We start from the raw sequence: 21,582 nt of genomic DNA, 5'->3' as shown, positions 1-21,582 counted from the left end.
CATTTCGAATCATTTGTCTTTGCCAGTACAATCCTTGTGATGAGATTGCAGCGAAAACGTGCGACACTTACGATACTTTACCGTAGCTAATGGTGTGTGTGTGTGTGTGTGTGTGTGTGTGTGTGTGTGTGTGTGTGTGTGTGTGTGTGTGTGTGTGTGTGTGTTGAATATTCAACTCGCCCTGCTTACTGCGTATAATTGTAATCTTTTTGTCTCCTCGAACACTCTTTTGATTGTTCTCCAGGGAGTGTTGAAAAAAAGTTTGCGCGCCTGGCAGGACACTCACCTGATTGTAAAGGGACAGTCACAGAAGCTTTCTATTGCGATGTGATTTATTTATTTATTTCACTCAACTCGTGGTTCATGACCAATTGGCACGCAAAGTGCGAGAGAGGGGTGATAGCCAACCACGGCAAGAAAAGAAAAGAAAGGAATATAGAAAAAGAGAAGAAAGAAGGATAGACAAGAATCCAGCAATGAGATCCTATCGTACTACATTATGCGATCGGAGTGCATTTTTAAAGCTGGAAAGACATTTTGATGTCTTAACATGCTGGGGAAGTTGCAGCCAAAGGCTGCAGGACAAAAACAGAGGAGAGTTGGTAAATGCGGCTGAATTAGCACGGGGAAGTGAGAGACTAGTACGAGTGGACCGGGAGAGAGAAAACCAATTGAATACGGAGAGATGAATGGGAATTTTACCTGCGATGCTCGATGGTATGGCCGCAAAACGTAACATTCTCATCGTGAGGTTCATGCAATCGGCCCAACTGGCTGATCGCAGCAGCTGAGCATTTGGCCGAACTTCCCCTATGCGACACGCCATGCAATGTGCAATTTGGACCATCTTTACCCGTGAAGTTGTATGAAAGATTCAAAAGTTGCTTGTAGATTTGTCGGAAGGCACATTCTGAAACATGATTTTGAAAGGCTCGATAATTGGAACTTTGAAAGTTAGGAAATCTCAAGGTCTGAATCAACAAAAAAAGACAGTTGGAAACTTAAATGGTCAGCTGGTATGAATGTTATAGAGATGGAAAAGAGGGAAGAGTGATGGACAAAAATCGACACAAAGATCGCTACTTTATGGAGAAAATCCGGACAGGGGAGGGAGGGTCAAGGCATTCAAAACAATCAAATTGACGCAAGTAGAAAAAAGTGTGAAATGGGATCTGAACTACTCGACATAAAAGATACCGGTACCTACTTTATGGAGAAAGGCAAGACAGTGGAGGGATTGTCAATGGTTTCAAAACATCAAGACACAGCGAACGAATCTTTACGGTCCACGCTTTTGAATACACGTGTCAACTTGTAGGACGCTCCAGATAACTCTGCAAACGACCGCTGTCCACAAGGTAGGAATGAACTTTAAACGAGCTTTATGGAGACAGTAGAAAGGTTCAGCTGCACGTTATTTTTGTTGTCGCGTGAAAGTTTTGCTCGCGTTATTTGGCTTGAGGGTTGCAAAACAAAGCGAAAATTTGGAAATTTGGTGTTCAGGCATCAGGCGGTCAATGGGGCATTTTCTGCAGGACAGTTATTACAAAGCTTGCATTACAGATTATTCAGGAACTACTTCCTCCACTTGAAAATACCGCCATTCCGGCAACAGGCTCTCAGCTGCACCAAATAGATAGCTACTTCGAAGTACCACAATGTCATTCAGTGGGTCCACTTTTCTTAAGACCTCTGCCTGTTTCGATTCCAAAAAGTATACAAGAGCAAAAAGTGGCGCTGAACAGGCCGGTTCACAAAGTTGAAAATAGTTTTTTCGGGTGGTCTGGTACAGTACCATGAAAAATTAACAATTCCAATTCCCGAAGTGCGTGGTCAGCCTGGAATTGACAGGTGGCACGAGGGGAAACTGCAGTATTCAGTAATCTCTTGTGATCCGGTATCATGAAAGGGTCTTCGCACAGTACCGACATCACTATCAGCAATTGGCATTGAAGAGTGTCGGGCACGCCGAAGCCTATCAAGACGCCCTCGTCAGGTGTATGTGAAGGCGGTCATAATGCCCGACCTGCTTTATGGCTCCTGCTGCTTTTCAGCCGCAATGCGAGAGGGTCAACTGAAACGACTGCAAACCGCACAAAACAGAGCCATCCGCTGTATCGATGGCAACCCGCCCCCCCGGACAGCCATGCAGCCACTGCTCACTCCCTGTACCGTGTCAGCGAGCTCTACAGGCAGAAAATATTGATCACCATCTGGCGGTGCATCCACGCCCGCACCAGCCCTGTGCTAGCCCAGCTTCTGACCCCGGCACATCACCCCTACCCGCCATCAGCAGTCAAATGGCCTACTAGTACTAAGCCAGGCAAACCGTAGCCGCCGGCCCCGCGGTCAGCGGAGATTTTCTGTTGCTGGTGCTCTGCTGTGGAACGCTCTCCCTGGTGAGGTCCGCACAATTACCCGGCTACCTGAGTTTAAGCATGCATGTGTACCATACGCCTGTAGGGAGTAGTTCGAGTTGCTGCTGATCGCTCTGCTCTCCCTCCCCGTGCAGTTCAGTAATCCTCACGTAGTATCACAGATACATCGTATTCTCTCTCTCTCTCCCCCCCCCCCGTTTACTCGCAGTTATTAGTATCCTATTGCCTTACTATGTGCTTCCATAGCTTTTACTATGTTCGTCCATAGCCACTTCTAGGCTAAGCCTTCGCCGTCATTTTATTGTGTCGTCATCCCGTTTGAATGTGCGAAGTGAAATAAAAAACAACCAAAAAACAACCAAAGAGCTGGCCAAACTCTCTTCTTCTGGAGGCCTAGTTCCGCGAAACTCTTAGGCATATGCGGATAATGCCAGCAGAAACATTTGCAGAATTAGGTACTTTTTCTGGTAAGTTTCATGCAGGTTTGGTATGTGGATAAAGAAGTAAAGTAGAATTCGAGGAATTGCTCGCCATAAGGTTTGTATGGTTCCACCAATTTCACTGCTTTTCGAGTAGAATCTGCCACCTTTTCGAGCATTATCCGCCAATGCCTAGAAACTTGTACATGTATTTGTTACTTGGGTATACCCAACAAGCCTATGGCCTTTTCACAGGGTGCGCAAGGAACAACCGTAAGTGGTTACGGCGAAATGCATGCAAAGTGGCCAGCACCATGAAATTTAGGAGAGGCCTGGCACAAGCAGGTTCAGCCAGGCGATATGACACAAAAAACCGGAACACTTTTTTCACGTGCCCCTATGCCCCCTGCACAGGCTCCATTCCTGCAGAGGCTATACAGGACTTGCTAGAACAAAAACAGGGGAAGAGAGAGAGACTGCTGGATGTCTGGCCTCTGCTATGGGAGGTAGCGAGGGTAGCGTCATGATTTTTTGCGTCTGTTTTCCTATACTTGCTTATGCTTTCAGACCGGTTGAGCTGCGCCGGTGTTAGCTTTGCGTACAGTGCCACGCCAGTCAAGTTTATTGAAGCGGACTACGCCTGCCGAAATGCAGGCATGAAGCTTGTGAATGAAGCCTTCATCAAAGTGCTATTTACAACCAGTGCACAGAGGTGCATCACCCAAAAGGGCCTATCTTCCTGGGCTACAGACACTTCGGTGGTGACTTTCACCTCTACAGCATCACCTCACAACTGGCCTACTCGTGACGTTGCAAGTGACTCGAGGAATGGTTTTCTTTGTGTTCCCAACGACTTTGGTAAGCTTTGTGGTGTGGTCAATTTTACATGGATACTTTCGAGTCATTACGTTGATAGTGCCCACTGTACAGTTGAATGTCGGTACCTTCACATGTATTGTACCAGCAAGAGCGCATTAGTGACTCTTGGTACCAGTGATTACATTTTACGAAGTCAGACACCTAGGTAATAATTTTGGTGGACGAATATTATTAAATGAAGAATATTTTACACGAAAGAGAAAGACTAAGGAACTACAAGTTACGCTATACTGTCCACTAACACCACCAGTTACTAAACAACCAGCTCATGCGATAACACTGCACTACACTGACCGACGGTACTGACGTTCTACAACTAACTGGCTAACAGCTCTAGCACATCTTGGATGCGCACTCCAACAGCCTTCCAACTTGGAAGGTTCTAAGTTATAGAAATAACATAAGGAGGGGAAGGTGAGCGCAACCAAGATAAGCACGAGCTGAAAGTCTCAGCTGTGAAGGACGTTGGCGGATGTTCATGCATGTCGATGACGATACTGGCAGGACCATTGGACAATACGGTCAAACCCCTCCTTATGCATGAGCTGATTGTTTAGTAACTGGTGGTGTTAGTGGACAGTATAGCATAACTTGTAAATCCTTGGTCTTTCTCTTTTGTATAAATTAAACCTTGGCTCTCCATCCGAAGAATATTGTATTTATTTTAAATTGGCTGCAGTGGAGCGTCCGCATATAGAAGGTGCTTTTTTTTACTGAAATACACAGTCCAGCAGAGAACGGAATGGGAAGACAGAACCAAAGGGGAGACATGACAATACAGCGGGAAGCCGGAGCAGCGTCTCCCCCCCCCCCCCCCCCCCCCAACACACACAATGGGTATCGAGATCAGCGGTGGGACCAAGCACCAATTACAAAACATTAAGTGGAACAGAAGAACGGACATTAGCAAGTATAACGGTGTGATGAAAGGAAACAGAAAGTAGTGAGATGGCGAGTTGCCTGGTGTTACAGATGTGGTACAGAAACTCGGAGAGAGATTCGGAGAGAGAGAGAGAGAGAGAGAGAGAGAAAGAGAGAAAGAGAGAGAGAGAGAGAGAGAGAGAGAGAGAGAGAGAGAGAGATTGTCTGGTGCTATTCCCTGGTTCTATTCCCTCGGTTTCATCTTAGTTGTGTTGAATGGTCCACTCCTCTTCCGCGTTTCAGAAGTTTTTATTTTCTTAGCTGTTTGGTTGGTTGGTTTTGCTGCATGCGAATAACACTCGGAAGGGACAACAAGAGTTGAATGTGCAGCGTTCGGTTTCATCTTCCTGAAGATGAGCCTCACCTGAAAATGTGGAATAAACATTAAATTTACTGTTCAATATTTTTGGAATATTTGTGGCCAGAAGACGTTTTGGGTGGTGATGTATGAGATTGGTTGAGAGATGAAGTGGTTACAGTGCAGTGTTTACAGCCTGAGGAAAAGTACAGGATTTTATTTCATGCAAAAATGGTCTGGCGAGTGTAATTCCGCTTCATTTGAGAGGAGCGAATACACAGAACAACGAGGGCAAGGCTACAATATAGTTTGTCGCCATTCTGAGTATCATGCTTGTGCCGCTGAGTCATCAGGTAAAGGGCACCAGATCGTGAAACTCAGAGTAGGCGTGAAGAAGGCCTCGAAAAAAACACTTAAGGGCCTGAAATAATAATACCTATCACCCGCCATGCCTCATGACTTGCGGCAATCCACATTGACCAACAGCAACAACTGCAGGCTGCTTTGGCGTACAAAGCGTTGGCGATTTGTTTGTGTTGTATACTTTACTTGTAGTGGAAATCAAAACAGGCATACGCCTAATAACAAGAGTACATACTCTTGCTAATAACAATCGACCCAATGTGAACATTATAGCGTAACTTGTAGTTCCTTGGTCCTTTTTCTTTCTTATAGATATCAGTACAAGTAGTGACGGTTTTAGTAGTTTACACGATATGTACGTGAAATGTTTCTCTTCTGTATGGAGTTGTGTACAAATCCTTGATCTTGATGGAAATCCCGCAGCTCGGCAACCAACTTCTTCCGGATTCTACCAACTTGCCTGGTAGAGCCGGTTGAGGAAAGGAGAATCTACCCTTATGAGTAACAAAAACGAACACTTCTAGCGAAAGAAGTAGTTTCTACCAAAACATGTAGATGAAAAACGAACGCCCCCTAAGACAGCTATCCAGAATGAACTCATCCAGTAAGATATTTTTAGCGGGACGCAGGTAGCACCACACAGTCGGCAAGGTGAGCATTGCGTAGACTTAGGGGCAGGAGTACGAGTATCAGGGAACTTGGATCTGTTTGCATTACCTAGATTAAGTAGGTGCATATCTGTCCGCGTTTCGTCTTGTCATGCAGAATACACGGTCAATCGTGCGGATATCCAGTTAGAGAAAGATGTGCTAGAAAGTGAGTTCTGATAGTTTACCATGTTACTGTTTTATGTGATGTGGCTGTGATTGCGCTTCTTCATTTCATTCTTTGCATAACACTGTGCTTTCAAGTTCATTCTAATTAATTCTAGCCATTCATTATTCGCAGCCTTCGCTGGTGAGACTTCAGTGGTCGAAACAGCACTGTACGGAGGAAGGTGTCTGTCAGTATCATTCCACAACTTGAAGTCATGTTGCTGGTGGGATCAGGCCGGTCAGAGAGCGCATGTGCTGGGGGTGGAATTGCTTCATCATGATTGCGAGGCACAACAATTCCGAAGAAACCATGGCACAAATTGGAGGCATCATGCATTGTATGAGAGACGGAGGTGAAGGGGAGGGGGGGGGGGGGGGTGACCCATTTACTTCTACCATGGAGGAGAGCTGAGTCGTGAACTGGTCAATTTCTTCAGCCATCCGTGTCCGGAGGTATTTCCTGTATTTGCCTTGCATGTAACGGAGATTGTTTGGCGGATCAGGCTTCATCCATGGGCGTTTTGTTCAAGACACTAAGGGTCACCAGTTTAGGGGTTTTACGTCGGGCCCTAGACGACGGCTACAATGGCGGACAACAAAGAAGTTGAGGCCAAAGACGTTACGACGCGCATGCTTATTCGTGTGACGTAGGGACCGGCGCATTCTGCTCGAAAAGGTGGCAGATTCTGCTCGAAAAGCAGTAAAATTGGCAGAACCATACAAACCTTATGGCGGGCAATTCCTCGAATTCTGCTCCATTTCTTCATCCACATACCAAATATGCATGAAACTTACCAGAAAAAGTACCGAATTCTGCCAATTTTTCTGCCGGCAAAATCCGCCGGACCCTAGTGTGACGTAATAGTCGGGAGTCAGGCCGCTACAGTACACACGACATCAGAAGATCCGACTGCGCGTATACGCTCGACCAAAAGACCCTACGCGGAGCTGTATCAGGCGTCGCACACTGTGGCCGTGGCGGGTTATGAACTCTTCATAATACAACGATACAGCACGAATTTTCGAGTAATTTGAATGGTACGGCCTGGATTCGAATATTCTTTCTGGTGTCGGTATTCTAGAATCCAGTATTTCTTTACATAACTGCTTATAGGCTATTGGTAGTGTCAAGAGTAGATAAACAAGAGTGTGCAACTCCGGATCTCTCCTGCACAATCTGCAGATACCCCCGCCCACGGCGGAATTTTTGTTGACGTCACCTTTTTTCAGAAGAACGTGCATTTTGCCGCAGAGCAGTGTGAGAGCACGTGCTGGGCACCTTGTAGTGTAAAGCCAGCCAAGAGCACGAGGGAAAACTTTCTGAAAGACTTCCAGCGCGTGCGTCGTCGAAAAGATTACGTCAACAAAAAATTCCGCCGTGGGCCTATCCATCCGCGAGTTGCACACTCTTGTTTATCTACTCTTGGTAGTGTGCATAGTAGCGTTTCGCACTCTGGGTAGCCCCTTCCCAAAGATGCCAACAGATTTCGCAACTTACGCTTTTCGCAACCATGCCAAAACAAGTGAAAGTTGCTGAAATCGCAACCACATTTTCAGAAGAAGCCCAAAGGTTGCTAATATCGCAACTCAATGTGAGCGAGTTCTTGTGCATAATAGAGAGGTTTCGTTTCACGTCGTTCTGTTCTGCACTACACTGTGAAATTTCACGTCGGTGTGGCAAATTTTCCCGTTCATGACGTGGGCTGAGGACAGCCTGAGGTCAACTCGCGTTCGACGTGAACGCGAGTTTTTGCAAATTTAGCCTTGCTAACAGGTTGGGATTATTGACTCGATTTTGTCGATTTTGCCTAAACTAGCTATAAATAATATCAGTGCGACTTTGGCCTTTTGGCGGGAATCTTGACTGCATGCATGCCGTAGATCGAAAGGAAAGGAAAGTCACTTGGCTTGGCCTCTCTTCTTTCTGATACAGGAGGAAGTAATTAGTTACTAGAAGTTAGCGAATTGCACGTCTTAGTTTCAGCGTAGCTCATTCCATCGCGATGTCTGCCAGTGTGAGTCCAGTACCGTAAAGTCGCGGATAAAAGCCGGGTTTGCATACAAGCACATCGCGGATAGAAGCCTGAAAATCAAACGGGTCAAATGCATATACGGTAAGCCTGTCGCACGTAGAAGCCTGGCTTCTATGCAAGCGCGGACCGGGTAGGTCAAGAGTGCATGCGCTACAGTGCATAGTAAAACTGCCGCCATACCGGTAGTCAGTTGTAGATCTACGCGTGTCGCGCGTATACCAGTAAGCCTGGCTTCTATGCAAGCCCGGATCGACCGATGTGCATACAAGCCTGGCAAAATATCAGTGGTGCATATAAGCATGGTTTGCATCTTTCTCTCTCTGCTATTGGCGCGCCTGGTTGTGATGAAGCCGAGACCCAAGGTCGGCAGAGCATCCCAGACCACGCCACCACTCCCCTTATTCATGGCTCACACATGACGGGTTTGCGTGGCTCTAGTAAAAAAATAAAATAAAAAAATAAAAAAATACAAGCCTGATGCAGAAAGCGGCTTATGCGCTTATAAGCCCGGCTTTTATCCACGACGTTACGGTATCTTCTGCCTCAAATCAGGAGTCCCCTGGAGCTGCTTCAAGTTCAAGTGGTTCAATTAGCTCTGGCCCAATCCGCTTCAAGACATGCCATGATGTCTTGAAGCGGATTGGGCCAGAGCTCGGCCACCTAGTCCCACGGCAGCAACAAAAACAGCTTGTTGGTGTTGATCCATCATCGCCGCGGCATCACAACACTTGTCAACCCCTACTGAAACAAAACTTCAACCTACATTCCAATTCTAAGCTCACCAAAATCACTTTTTTCACTTTTTGAAGTTTTCGCTCCTGTCGTCAGCGAAACGACGTGCTTCACATCACAAGCAACGTGAAACGAAAGCTCTTTCTGAGCTCGCGTCAACGCAAAAAATTGACATTCACGTAAGAGCACCATTACGCGGGTCGAAACCTCTCTAATAGACATGGTTAGCATTTTACCGTTCACGCTATTTCGACGGTCGGCGTGTAGAGGGCGAGTCTGTTTTTGATGTGTTTTCGAGACACAGTTATCAGTTCGGCTTCTGAGTCCTGACTCCTGACGTAACGATAGACGTGTGAGGTAACCCTAGTTAGAATCTTACCGTTTCGTTCTCCCGCTAAAAAGAGCTTTCTATCGTCGAAACGGTACCAAACCGACGGTATTTTGGGTTTGGGGTACGAGTACCGTTGGATCTAGCGCGTGAACTGTAAAATGCCATGACTACACACACAAAAAGCGGCGCAGGCCTACCGCCGAAAATAGCATGAACGGTAAAATGCTAACCATGTCTAATGATGCCAAAAACAACGAATAAAGGAGCGGAGATAGAAAACACTGTGGCGCAGCACAACTGCCTGAGAAAAGTCGTGCGTACTTTGAAGTCCATATGATAAATCATGTTTGCAGAGTAAAACATGTTAGCTATAGGAAATTGAACAGACTTGGAATGAGTCGTTGTCCTTTTTGTTCAAGCTTCGCACGGCATTCATGACATAGCAGCATGCTCAGTGCTGCCTCAAACATGTTTCAGCGCTTCTTGTGGAAGCAGAGAGTTCGCATGTGCTCCGAAGTAGGGCTCTGTGACCAATCAATGTCAGATACGTTTTCAAACAATCGACGAGGAGACAATAGTCGTAAAATGGCAATAAATAAGATAAATTGTGCACTCATAACAACAGCAAAAATGAAGAAAGTCAAGTATATAAGTGTGTGTTTTAGTTATTACATTTTTATGTGACGGCGTTCCACTGATGACAGTCACAAGAAAACGTTATGGAACTTGACTTTCTTCATTTTTGCTGTTGTTATGAGTGCACAATTTAAGATACGTTTTCTTTCGTACTTTTCTAATTCTCGTCCTTTTTCCTAAATTCGGCTTATCCATTCGACTTCATATCATTGGTCCTAGTTCCCGTCTATTGTGCTATTGTGCAAATAAACAAACGAACCAACCAATGCCCGATGACCAATCACGTCCCCGTGACCAGTCAAACAGTCACAACTCCCCATGACAAGTCTCTCTCTCTTTCTCTCTCTCTCTCTCTCTCTCTCTCTCTCTCTCTCTCTCTCTCTCTCTCTCTCTCTCTCTCTCTCTCTCTCTCTCTCTCTCTCTCTCTCTCTCTCTCTCTCTCTCTCTCTCTCTCTCTCTCTCTCTCTCTCTCTCTCTCTCTCTCTCTCTCTCTCCATGTGTGCATGTGCGTGTGTGCGTGATTGCAATCGGATATTCTGTTATTGCCCAGTACACACATGCGATGGTGGCCAGGTACTCTACCATGTGGGCAATGGCGATAAGAGCGGTCGGAATTGGACCCAATTCCAGGACGCGTGCCATGAGAGAGCTTTGGAAGTGCCAGGTCCACGCCTAAAAGATTGCATGCGTAAGCTGATGCTATTGCTTCATAAGTCCAACATAGATAAATGCGAAGAAAAGAAGGATGTCCGAGAGAGGGCCTTGTGCCTAATACCTGAGATCGTGCAATGGCAACAACGTGATCTTGCCTGGATCGGATTCAGTGACGCGTCTCGTTCTGATACTTTCCTTGCTACCGATGGCCGGGCATACCCTCTCAGTACAGTTATGCCTATAACCATCTGTGCAGCGATCCCATAGATGAATGGTACGAGCGCCGGGTGCTCCACTTCATATTTAGTGCTGCCCCCTAGCTTGTGATTGCTTCACTACTAAATTTTTGTGTGCTTATTTTAGCCCCCCTAATTGCCCCCACCAAGCGTACATGGCCTTGGGGTCTGCTCCTGGTCCCGCACATGTCGGAGACATCTGGATTGCTGCCGCTCAAGACGAATCCAGTGCGACACATTGCATGCTGATCTGGATTAGGATTTAGGTCCTGATGTCTCAGTGTCAGTGTATGCCTTTGTCTGAGCATCCCCACCCCGTACCGTAACAGTATGTTCAAATTCTGTGTTGAAATTCTGTTTTGGAATTCCGCAAACATTGCATTGTGTTTCTGTGTTCATTCCTATCCCTGTGTCGATTTCATGATTTTTCTGTACCAATACTTGTACAAGTGATTATAGTCGCAGCTGTTGTGTGTCGCGATTGCAGCTGATGCTGCTTTGTGCTTGGTCGGATCTCAATGGTATCTACCGTTACATCAAGAGTACATACCCCCCCCCCCCTACTCTTGGTAACAAACTTGACACTTGACTTACTCACGACTGCCATCCGGAGTAGGCTTTCACCAAATGAGGCCGGGGTTTTTCGCCTACCGTATTATCTCTAATATAAGCACAGTCTCCAATAATAGCACGTCTCCAATAATAGAACACCTTGGGGCGGCGTTCAAATAATAAAGTGCTCAGTCTCCATTATAAGCACACTGTGTAAATTAATTATCTGTACCGGTGAAAAAAACCTGAAATGTGTGTGTCTGACATGAATTTGGCATGGCAACATGCCTCTGAAATGAGGTTGAAATAATAATGGTACAGTCTCCAATAAAGGAACGTCTCCATTAATAGCACGGGGCGGAGGTACATTGAAAAATAAAGGACCATGCTTATATTAGAGATAATACGGTATTCGGCTTTTCTCTAAGCTCAAAAATACAATCGGATTCGGCAGATTCGAACTATGCACAGTGAAGGGATAATTGTATGTACATGACCAAGGATAGGGTATACCGGACAAAGTTGCCATTGTTGGGAGCAACGGATTGGGAAATATAACAGTATTGTGGTAATGAGTGCAAAATCATAAAAATTAGTTTTATTATAGAGGTTAAGGAAGAGGGATTCCCGCAGTATGAAAAGCATATTGTTGCAAGAGAAAAGTGTTTATGCCTCTTCAATGCCTCCTTGCATTCCGGTCGCCTACGGAAGCCATTCAAACATGCCCTGGTAAAGCCGCTTTATAACATCAGCTCTTGTTGCTCTATTTAAACTTATACATTATATATCTCCAGAACACCTCCAACATTTTCACCTTTCACTGTCTTCAAGTCCAAAAAGACCAAACAAACTGTACATCAATTATCACGGTGTGCGTTTTTCTTCCCTCTTTTCCAACAAAGCTGCAATGCTATGGAATTGCCTACCGCCTTCTCTTACCTCTATAACCAGCCTCCCCGAATTCAAGTATTCTCTCTATCAGCATTTTCGCCGATATATTCATTACACTGACGGTATCCCAACTCCTTATTACCAGATTTTGTATGCCTCGATCTATTCCCTTAGCCTATCCTCGATTAACTGCTCCCTCTACATAAAGTTGTCATTTCATTCTTCTTACAGGAGATCCCCTCGACAGGCCCAGAACCTTTGGAAAATCCTTAAAAATAATGCCAAAGACTGCCCTGAGGCCCGTAGTACCACTGCCAGTACCGGTAGTACACAGCAGTCACGGCATTCAACGTCACCTACATACACAGACACTGAACGCACACGTCGACTCCTGTCTGATGTGGTCGCAAACCCAGCCCAGACAGAGCAGCAAAGTAAAGCCCAATCACAATGCCCAACATCCAAGTCTAAGCAGGCTGATCTCCCAGCAGCTGACAAGAGCGACTCCAGCTCCTCTGAGTCTGAAGAGTTGCCTCTTTCTACTGATACTGAATCATTGGTCGACAATGAAGGCTTATCCAAGCCAGAGAACTAGCAGCTGTCTAACTTGCCCTGCGACTCCGACAGAGAGGCCAAGAGGGCAGACAGCGATGCATGTACAGCCCTAGGCCCACAGCTGGGAGGCCATAGCGACGATGATCCTGATTCTGGCCGGTGGGAAGTCAACCGATCCAAGCGTTCACGCCATAGCGTCACACCTGATCGGGACCAGAGTGCCACCACCACTGGATCCAAGCAACGGAAAAAACGGAAACGAAAATCTCCTGAGAGTGGCCAACAAGTCCTGCAGTAAGTCACTTCAGAAACTTACCGCTTTGATACACATCAATTTTTGCACCCATGCCTAGTTCTGCCATTCATCACAATACCGTTAAATGTTCACTCAGACTCCTTTGCACCAATGCATTTAGCTTAGGTAACAAGCTAGCTGAGTTCCAGCACACACTGCACCAGCACAACCCCGACATAGCAGTAGTGACGGAAACAAAGTTTTCCTCTGAAACCATTCCACCATCCGACTCCACCTTCCCTTCCGGCTGCATCGAGCAGCACGCGGTGGCGGAGTGGCGGTATGGATCAGATCTACACTCCCAGCCATGGTCATTGATGAGTTATTTTCTCCACAGCACGAACTCATTTGGCTATCCATTCAATTGTCCCCTGGACAAAAGATAGTCTTGGGCGCTGCTTACAGGCCAGGTTCGACGGGGCCCAGTGACCTTACGCTCATTAACCACCTTGATGACATCCTTCCCTCTGCTCGTGCACTTCGTGCCAACCTCATACTCGCGGCGAATCACCGGCGACGCCGGTGATTTTAACGTGCATAACCGCAATTGGCTCCATAGCTCGAAGACCACACCTGCGGGGGAAGCCCTCGAAGACACATGCACAGCCCACTTTCTTACGCAGCACGTTCAGAGTCCTACTCGCGGGGATAACACACTCGACCTGGTGATGTCCACGTTCAACTCTCCAGTGACCACGCAGATAATGTTCCCTATTGGTCGATCCGACCACGCTGTAATTCTTTCGGACTACACAGGTGTTCCTCCTACCCATGAACCGGCGGTGCAACGAACTGTCTGGCGCTATGAAAAAGCAGACTGGAACCGCTTCCGATCCTTTTTCCGCCAGGTTGATTGGTCAACCGTCATTACTGCCAACCCAGAAACTTCGTGTGAGCACGTTACTGCCACAATCATGAAAGCCGTTTCCCAGTTCGTTCCGTCCAAGACACTGACAGTGAAGTCCAAGACACTGACAGTGAAGTCAACGGATCCGAAATGGTGGACACCTGAGTGTGCAGCCGCCATGAAGGAGAAGGACAAACGCTGGCGCACTTGGAGGAAACACCCTCACGATTTTGCACTGAAACATGAGTTTACCCGTTCTGTAAACAATGCTATCGCAGTCCTCACTAGATCTAGAGTTTCCAAAGAGAACAGCCTCAGACATAGCTTGTCGAATGGGTCCCTGAAGGAGAAGGAATGGTGGACGAAGCTAAAGTGCGCTTGTGGCGAGGGTCGGAACACTGACATTCCCCTGCTCGTTGATAGTGAAGGTTGCGAGAGGGCCACAATCTACGAGAAATCGGAGGCTTTCGCACGTTTCTTTTCCCACAAGTGCAGTGTGCAAGGCCGCGACCTTACCACGACGGACTTACCGGACACGGCATTCGCTGACGCACCTGCACTAACGACAGTCCACTTTCGCCCCGATGCAGTCCACCGGCTTTTAGCTGGCCTGGATGGCGACTGGACCCGACGGTATTACCGCTCGTGTCTTGAAGGAATGCGCCAGAGAACTTGCCAAGCCACTGTGTCAGCTCTTTGCTCTTTGCTTCCAGCACGGAGTCCAGCCACACATGTGGAAGACTGCCAGCGTGGTTCCAATCCACAAGCGATCTTCACGATCCGCCCTGAGGAATTATCGTCCAGTTTCACTGCTGAGCATACTCTCTAAGATCATGGAGAGCGTTATCAATCGTCAGCTCATGAATCACCTTGAGCGTTACAAACTCCTGACATCCCACCAGTTCGGGTTTCGTCGCCGCCTCGGGACCTCAGATGCGCTACAGGCTCTACACGCCTGGATAAAAGCCGTCGGCCGAGGCGGTGCAGCACGTGATTGTAGTTAGACCGCTTTGTCAAATATCGGACTGGTCTCGTCATCGTCCAGTAACAATCGACATTCTTTGTTCCGTTGGGACTGTAGCTTTTTGCTCGTTTTCGTTTCACTTGCCTTCCCCTCTTTGGTATTTCCATAGCTTGTGGCTCAATGTAGCTGAACCATCGGACCTTATTTGTCAGCTTGGATCACGTGATCCATCCAGCTGCCGCGTGCGGCAAACAGCCCAAATAGCGCTAACTCTGGCCTGCGAGCGTTTGCTGCGACTAGCGCGCTAGCGCTCGTGACATACACAAACGCGCTAGCCAGAATGCTTTGACTTTGATGGCTTTCAGCTTCTATTTTTTGAAAAGTAGCGCGCTAAGACCAGCTTGCTCACTCTTTTCCTCTTCCATTTTTTAGGGCAATTGTTTTGTTTGATAGACGAAGCTTAGGGTCTCTTTGGGTTTGCAACCCTTACCCTCCTGGAAAAAATCATAGTTGTGCTAGACTGCGACACTTCAGACCAGGTACTATTAGAGCCGCTAATGGACGACGAGCTATTTTCCGCTATCCGGAGCTCAAGCATTTGAGCCGCTAAATGGACGAGACTCCTGGGGTAAAGGATGCAGAGAATGAGGAGAAAACACTCGTATGGAGCAGGGAGTAGGTATTGTACTACTTCCTGGTATGGAGCACTGAGAAGCGGTAAGTCTTAGGGCAATTCTTAGCCAGTAATTACTTTCTCGCCATAATTATGTTCTCGTTTTTCGTGTCTTCTGTAATGCCAGTACACTAGCAGTACGACTACACTGTAGGCGAGAGTCCATAAGCCAGAGTGTGCAGCTCTCCATCTATGCAGCATAAACAAATTAATGACAAATTTCCTTTGCCTAAGGGCTGGGTTCCACTGCCGCTCCGCCGCACATCATCCACGGCATGAAACGTCATCATTACGAGCTGGTCCAGCGAGGCCGCGGCTCATCACCAGCTTTCGCTTCGCTGCTTGATACAAAAAAATGCAAGCCGCGGTCACGGCTTGCATTGTTTCCCGCACTTAATTGTTTTATTCGGGGGAATTTTAATTCGTTGCACAGGCCAGAACACGAGGATTTTTTTTGGATTTCACGCGCGCGCAGGCAGGCTAAATGTCATAAAAAAAACGTCGAGCACGATCGCGGTACCGTGAAGTGAATGGCGAGTGTCACTGGAACCGCGCCGCTCTGCTGCATGCAGCCAAGTACCGTGGAGCAGCGGAGCTGCGGAGCCGCAGTGGAACCCGGCCCTAACCAAACTTATAGCAATTTGAAAATGTTTGACAATTTTTCATAAAAAAACTTGACAACATTGTTCTTCTGTAGAGTGCCGCTGGCAACTCCATCGATGAACTCCATCAATGAGCGCAGGGATAAAGTTTAGAAACCCTTCGAGCGAGAACGTGTTTTCAAAAAGGAAGCACAAATATGCCGCGTAACTTCCCCTCTAGTACTGTATGGCCCCATCAAAGCCACTCGCTGACTACTTACCAGTAAAATGGGGTTGGACGGTTGTCAGATTAGCTGACATGTTTTCTGCCAACACAACCATAAGCAGTTGTCAACTCTCAAGACTAAAAGAGCTTGCGAAGAAAGTGAGAAACCTTGGCTATGAAAGCACATGAAGCGTCAGAACATAATCGAGCAAACTTGGACCTAGATTACCAGTGTCTGCTCCAGAGCCGGGTCAGTGGCCCTGTTTGTGAGTACTTGGACCTTTTGGAAAAAGAACACTGGGTTACCTGCGACCCGGTCGGAAGTCCTGTCGAGTACTATACTTTTTTATACCGTTCGAGGGTATACCGCCACTGACAGGCTGCATACGCGTGCGGCCAGAGTGCCCAGTGCGAGTACGTTCATACATGTACATGTACAATCATGTACATCAGGAAGTCGAAAGTAAGTTTACGACTCCCTGACACACAGTAGCCGCACTTGAACGCATCTGGCTCTGGCCCAGTGTTGCAGGAATTGTGCCAGGTAGACGTGTACCCGGTTTGTGTTAAATCTTAGAGCAGGTACTGCATACCCTATCATATCTGTGTACATGGGTAGACAGAGTCAGTGTTGTTGCGTCCCACTCAGCACCCTTCTGGTTCATTTCGGCACCAGCACTCTTTGCGTATGCAGAGTTGAGTAGAGTGCAAGTTCGGACCACAAGTACACTGCAGCGGCTAGTAGCAAACCTAACCTGTGCCGTGATGCCCGGCACGTGTGTGCATCTACTTCATCCCTGAGTAACACACCTGGTATATTGTGCACAATAGGGCACAGTAAATAATCAGCATGCATCGCAGTTTTCTGCAACATATTCCTGAAGTCACTTTACACCTCAGAAGAATTGCGTCGCTGACTGGAATTCGATACCGGTTTAGTTTCTCTCTGGGTCATTATCAATCATAGAAAACCCGTCATACAATAGGTTCAAGCTAAAGTACCGTATCACCATGGTAATTACCTGGAAATTCGGTGTGTTTTCTACGTTTTTGTTAAACAAGCAGCAATGTGCAACAGAAATTACCATGGTGATAGAGTAGATGACCGTGTGAAGCGGTGTGAGATGCAGCAAAGGTGAGCCTGTTACTGCGAGTCTATGCCCTAAACAATAAACTTTGCCGTGGGATGATTCTCTTTGGGCTGCACACTCTGGTTAATGTACTCTTGGTGGCAGCATTCTGGTGCCAAAGATGATATTTTTTCAGAAAAATAAGCACTAGAGAAATGGAGTGGGAGTAACCTGAATTATTCTACTTCAGTATTAGCAGAGCTGCAATACTTGGGGTATGAGATTATTCCCGTAGCTATGCAAAAGACGCTATTCAGTTGTACTTTAGTAGCATCTGGCGCTAGCCAGTATCCACACCGCTGTAATTCGATGCGTGTCACGGTGTCTGGTAGGGTGGTTCACGTGGCATGCCATGGTTGGTGCAGTATCCCGTATGTGTCCCGTACCGTAATTCGAGTATGCGGTGCGCACCGTAGCATAGATGTATCTGGAGCGCTGTACGAGCTAAGATGTCGGGGCAAATATGGGGACATTCACAACATGCAATGTGAATATGCACGTCAGTTTCGTTTTAAGAAGTGGGTTTGACGGAGTAAGAAAAGGCCCCAGCTTTGGCTGCTGCATGCTAGCCCAGTGGGTACCAATCTCCTGCCATCGGCCGAGTGCTGATGGAACGGAGTAGAAGAAAAAGAAAGAAGAATATTGCGTTCAAGAATACAATTTCGGTAAGGGATATACAGTAAAACCTGTAACTAAAGACCACTGTCACTAGCGACCAGCCTGGTACTACCAACCACTTCGCCAGGCACGGAAGGTCTCACTTTCAAAATGCACTGTGACTAGCGACTACCTTCTGAACGCGACCAGCGACCGCCTTTTCCTGTCCCAAACACAATTTTTGACCCGTAACTAGCGACCGCGATGTAGGAAATCAAATGTTGCTCGAAGCTCCTTCTTGAAATTTTACTGATTTTCCATGGTCCTGAAAAGAATCTTTCGATACTACAGCTGAACAAATGAATGCAGGTAATTTTGGCTGTGGAGTCAGTGTGGACTGCACTACACCTGTCAAAATTTCAAGCGCTGTCAAGAAAAAACATGATAGGAAACGTCTTGGAGAGCGCATCGAAAGCGCTCTCTGATCGATGTTACTACTCGGAGGAGAAACGAAGACTGGGCGGCTCTGTCACACCAGTCATACAGACGGATTGACGATGGCATCAAGGAATCCAGAAACAAAGCAGCACCACAAGGTCCTGATGCTGAAGGATCGCGTTCAAGCAATCCAGAAGTCACAACAAGGACAGTCGGTATGATTGATCGCATGAACAAATTTGAAGCCCAGCGCGAAACGAAACTTCCCCAGGGAACGTTTGACTCCTGGCTTCAGAAGTAGCAGCTGAATTTGAAGTCTGCAAAAAATTAATCTTCTCTCTCTCTCTCTCTCTCTCTCTCTCTCTCTCTCTCTCCATCTCTCCGTCTTTCTGACATTGCGCAAGTCCTGGGGAATCGTATTGGCTGCATTTTGACATACATATCATATAATGGGATCCACATATGGTCACGCGGTGCAAACCTCTAACTAAAGACCACCTGCTACTAAAGACCGCTTTTGCTGGCACCAAGGGGTGGTCGGTAGTCACAGGTTTTACTGTACCGGTAAGTGGATAGCTAACTAAAATAATTAGCCGTATGGTTTAGAAATAGTGGTGGCGACTCTGGATGGCAGTCGTGAGTCCGTCAAGTGTCAAGTCGACGGAATAGCGCTAGCTCCAGTGTGGGGAGCAAACCCATTCCTAGGTTAGCATCCCCCCACCTCACAACAGAGCAACCGAGTTTTGGATTAAGCTGGGAGTGCCGATTCGAGCAACTGGTATGATGGCTCTGCTTGGAGCCACTAGATGGCTCGCAGCTGAGCCGGCAAATGACTCTGCTTGGAGCCGGCAAATGACTCCGCATGGAGCCACCGAATGACTTCGCATGGAGCCGCCGAATGACTCTGCATGGAGCCGCCGAATGACCCCGCATGGAGCCGCCGAATGACCCCGCATGGAGCCCCAAATTGACTCCGCATGGAGCCGCCAATGACTCCGCATGGAGCCGCCAATGACTGCATGGAGCCGCCAATGACTCTGAGTAGAGCCTCCAAATGCTAAATATATTGGTATGCATAACCAGTTGAGAGCATATATTCCATAAATCGGCACTCCCGGAGCGGATCACAAAGTGCAGCTACCCGTGCAATCTGTAAGCGGTGCAAGCTAGGTAAAGACTGTCAGAACTTGATATCATGGGCTGAGGCCATTGCCGCAGCCACCCATACTTTGGCTGCAGGTGGCGTCCGAATGTTACTCGGGCAGACATCGCTTTCCACCTTCCCGCCTCTCTGAATATCGAGTCCCGCAGCTGATTCGAAACGAGTGGCCGGTGTACAACGCCAGGCCAAAGCCACAACTGATGAGCAATATCCTCGCAGTTGCTGTAAATGCCCATCAATTGGCATTCGCAGCTGATGCCGCTAGTTTTCGCAGGTGCTGCGGGCTGCCACAATTGCAAACAACCTTTTGCGATTGCTGCTCTGCTTGATTGACTGTCCATCGCCCTATCCCCGGTCGCAATTGTACGAGCACCGGCCAAGTGCACCACTTGCATCAGTGAATACCAGCAAGTCGGGGGACGGCGTCCATTTAGGGTATAGGAAGAAGGACCGACCGTTCCGCTAATCCAGGAGCTCAGGCCATCAGCGAAGATCTTTGAGGCACTCTTTGGAGAGCTTGATCAGGTAACACGGCTGCCGGTACCAGTTGGCAAGTGACCACAATCTGCAATTTGCATCCAGGGGCTATCACTCTTGTAGCAAACGGGAGCTTTCCCAGAAGAGACTCGAGTTGACATTGGGTAGTTGAAGCTGTGTGAAGAGTGGCCCCAAGGAGATCACGAAGCTCGGCAAGTTCGTCCATAGGCATACTGATGTTAGCGCGGCGGGTGTCCAGGATGACGCCGATAAACATCAGGACGTGGGCTGGACCCTCCACTTTTGCTGACGCCAGAGAAAACACCGAGGTATGTAAACGCGCGGCGCCGAGTAGCGAGTTGCTGGCGACCTAACACAGGTCCAGAGCATGCATTGAGGAAGCACTTTTACTGACGCCAGAGAAACACCGAGGTATGTTAACGCGCGGCGCCGAGTAGCGAGTTGCTAGCGAGCTAACACAAGTTCAGAGCAGGCATGGAGACAGAAACGTTAGTCGAGGCACTCCCCGTAATAGGATGATGCCAATAACGTCAGGACTTGAGCTGGACCCTCCACTTTTGCTGGGGCCAGAGAAACATCGAAGTATGTAAATGCTCGGAGCAGAAAAGCGAATTGCTGGCAAGCTAACACAAGTCCAGAGCATGCACTGAGGAAGTAACGTTAGTTGAGGTATTCCCCGTAATGCAATAGGCGTGTGAGTGCGAACTGCTAGCACATAATCCATTCACTGGCGGATGCGACAGAGTTCCATATAGCTGGACTGGAGCGTAATACAGTCTGAAGGGCAGGGCACTCTCATAAAAGTATTGATCCTGCCAGCGGATCGACAAGGACCAATCCTCCGGGCGGACGGGAATTCGGCAGAATGCACTTTTAACATTGAGCTTAGCAAGATACACCGGGGCGAGCACAATTGTGGAGGAAATTGTTTGGGAACGCATGTTCCGCAAGTTGCATGCTCGAAAGTCGAAAACAGCAATGACATGCAAGAGACATTGTACAGGATCTTGGAGGGCGCATGACCATGTGACTCGCGCATGCGTGCAGGTCGGGCCAGCTCGCTGGACTGCCTGCTAACTTGCGTTAGCATGCTAACGCTCATTATGGTTTAGATCGCATTATTGTAATGGTTGCGGTTTGATTTCAAAAGACCATAGAACGTGTCGTACTATCGGTCGAAAGTTTAGGGGTGTGGTACTAATGGGCTGGGAATGTAAGGATCGGGTAGATTGCAGTGTTTTAATGGTCGTAGTTGTTGTATAAATAGAATGCTGAGATAATTAGAAGAGGACTATGAGGAGGAGCAAAATGACAGGGGTGACAGTGTTAAAGCTCTGAGCAGACGGCGTCGGCAGGAGTGCCTACACAGAGAGTAGAAGAAGGGAGAAGAGAGGTCCCGCCGCCTCGAGAGTCGCCGTGCTTGCGAAAGGCTATGCCAACAGCAAGAAACGACGGAGCAAATATCCCGTCGTTTGGAG

At 47.6% G+C, this 21,582-nt stretch overlaps 2 protein-coding genes across 5 annotated transcripts in view; both read left to right on the top strand.

The window, feature by feature from the left end:
- LOC135828506 (uncharacterized) overlaps positions 1–11,133 on the top strand; it is a 28,270-nt gene extending 17,137 nt beyond the window's left edge. For both annotated transcript variants that reach the window (XM_065340950.1, XM_065340951.1), the window contains 3 exons: positions 3,365–3,655; positions 6,024–6,074; positions 10,356–11,133. In XM_065340950.1, the coding sequence (XP_065197022.1) occupies positions 3,365–3,655; positions 6,024–6,074; positions 10,356–10,726 (713 nt within the window). In that variant the 3' untranslated portion in view covers positions 10,727–11,133. The remainder of the gene's footprint in view (positions 1–3,364; positions 3,656–6,023; positions 6,075–10,355) is intronic.
- A 4,075-nt stretch (positions 11,134–15,208) lies between these two features.
- The window catches only part of LOC135828342 (uncharacterized), a 25,274-nt gene continuing 18,900 nt past the window's right edge, over positions 15,209–21,582 (top strand). For all 3 annotated transcript variants that reach the window (XM_065340789.1, XM_065340787.1, XM_065340788.1), the window contains exon 1: positions 15,209–15,516. The gene's annotated coding sequence lies outside the window, so the exon portion shown is untranslated. The remainder of the gene's footprint in view (positions 15,517–21,582) is intronic.

The sequence above is a fragment of the Sycon ciliatum genome, chromosome 12 (assembly GCF_964019385.1).
Source record: "Sycon ciliatum chromosome 12, ocSycCili1.1, whole genome shotgun sequence".
NCBI lineage: Eukaryota > Metazoa > Porifera > Calcarea > Leucosolenida > Sycettidae > Sycon > Sycon ciliatum.
Note: the sequence above shows the minus strand (reverse complement) of the source record. Positions and strands in the feature narration are given on the sequence as shown.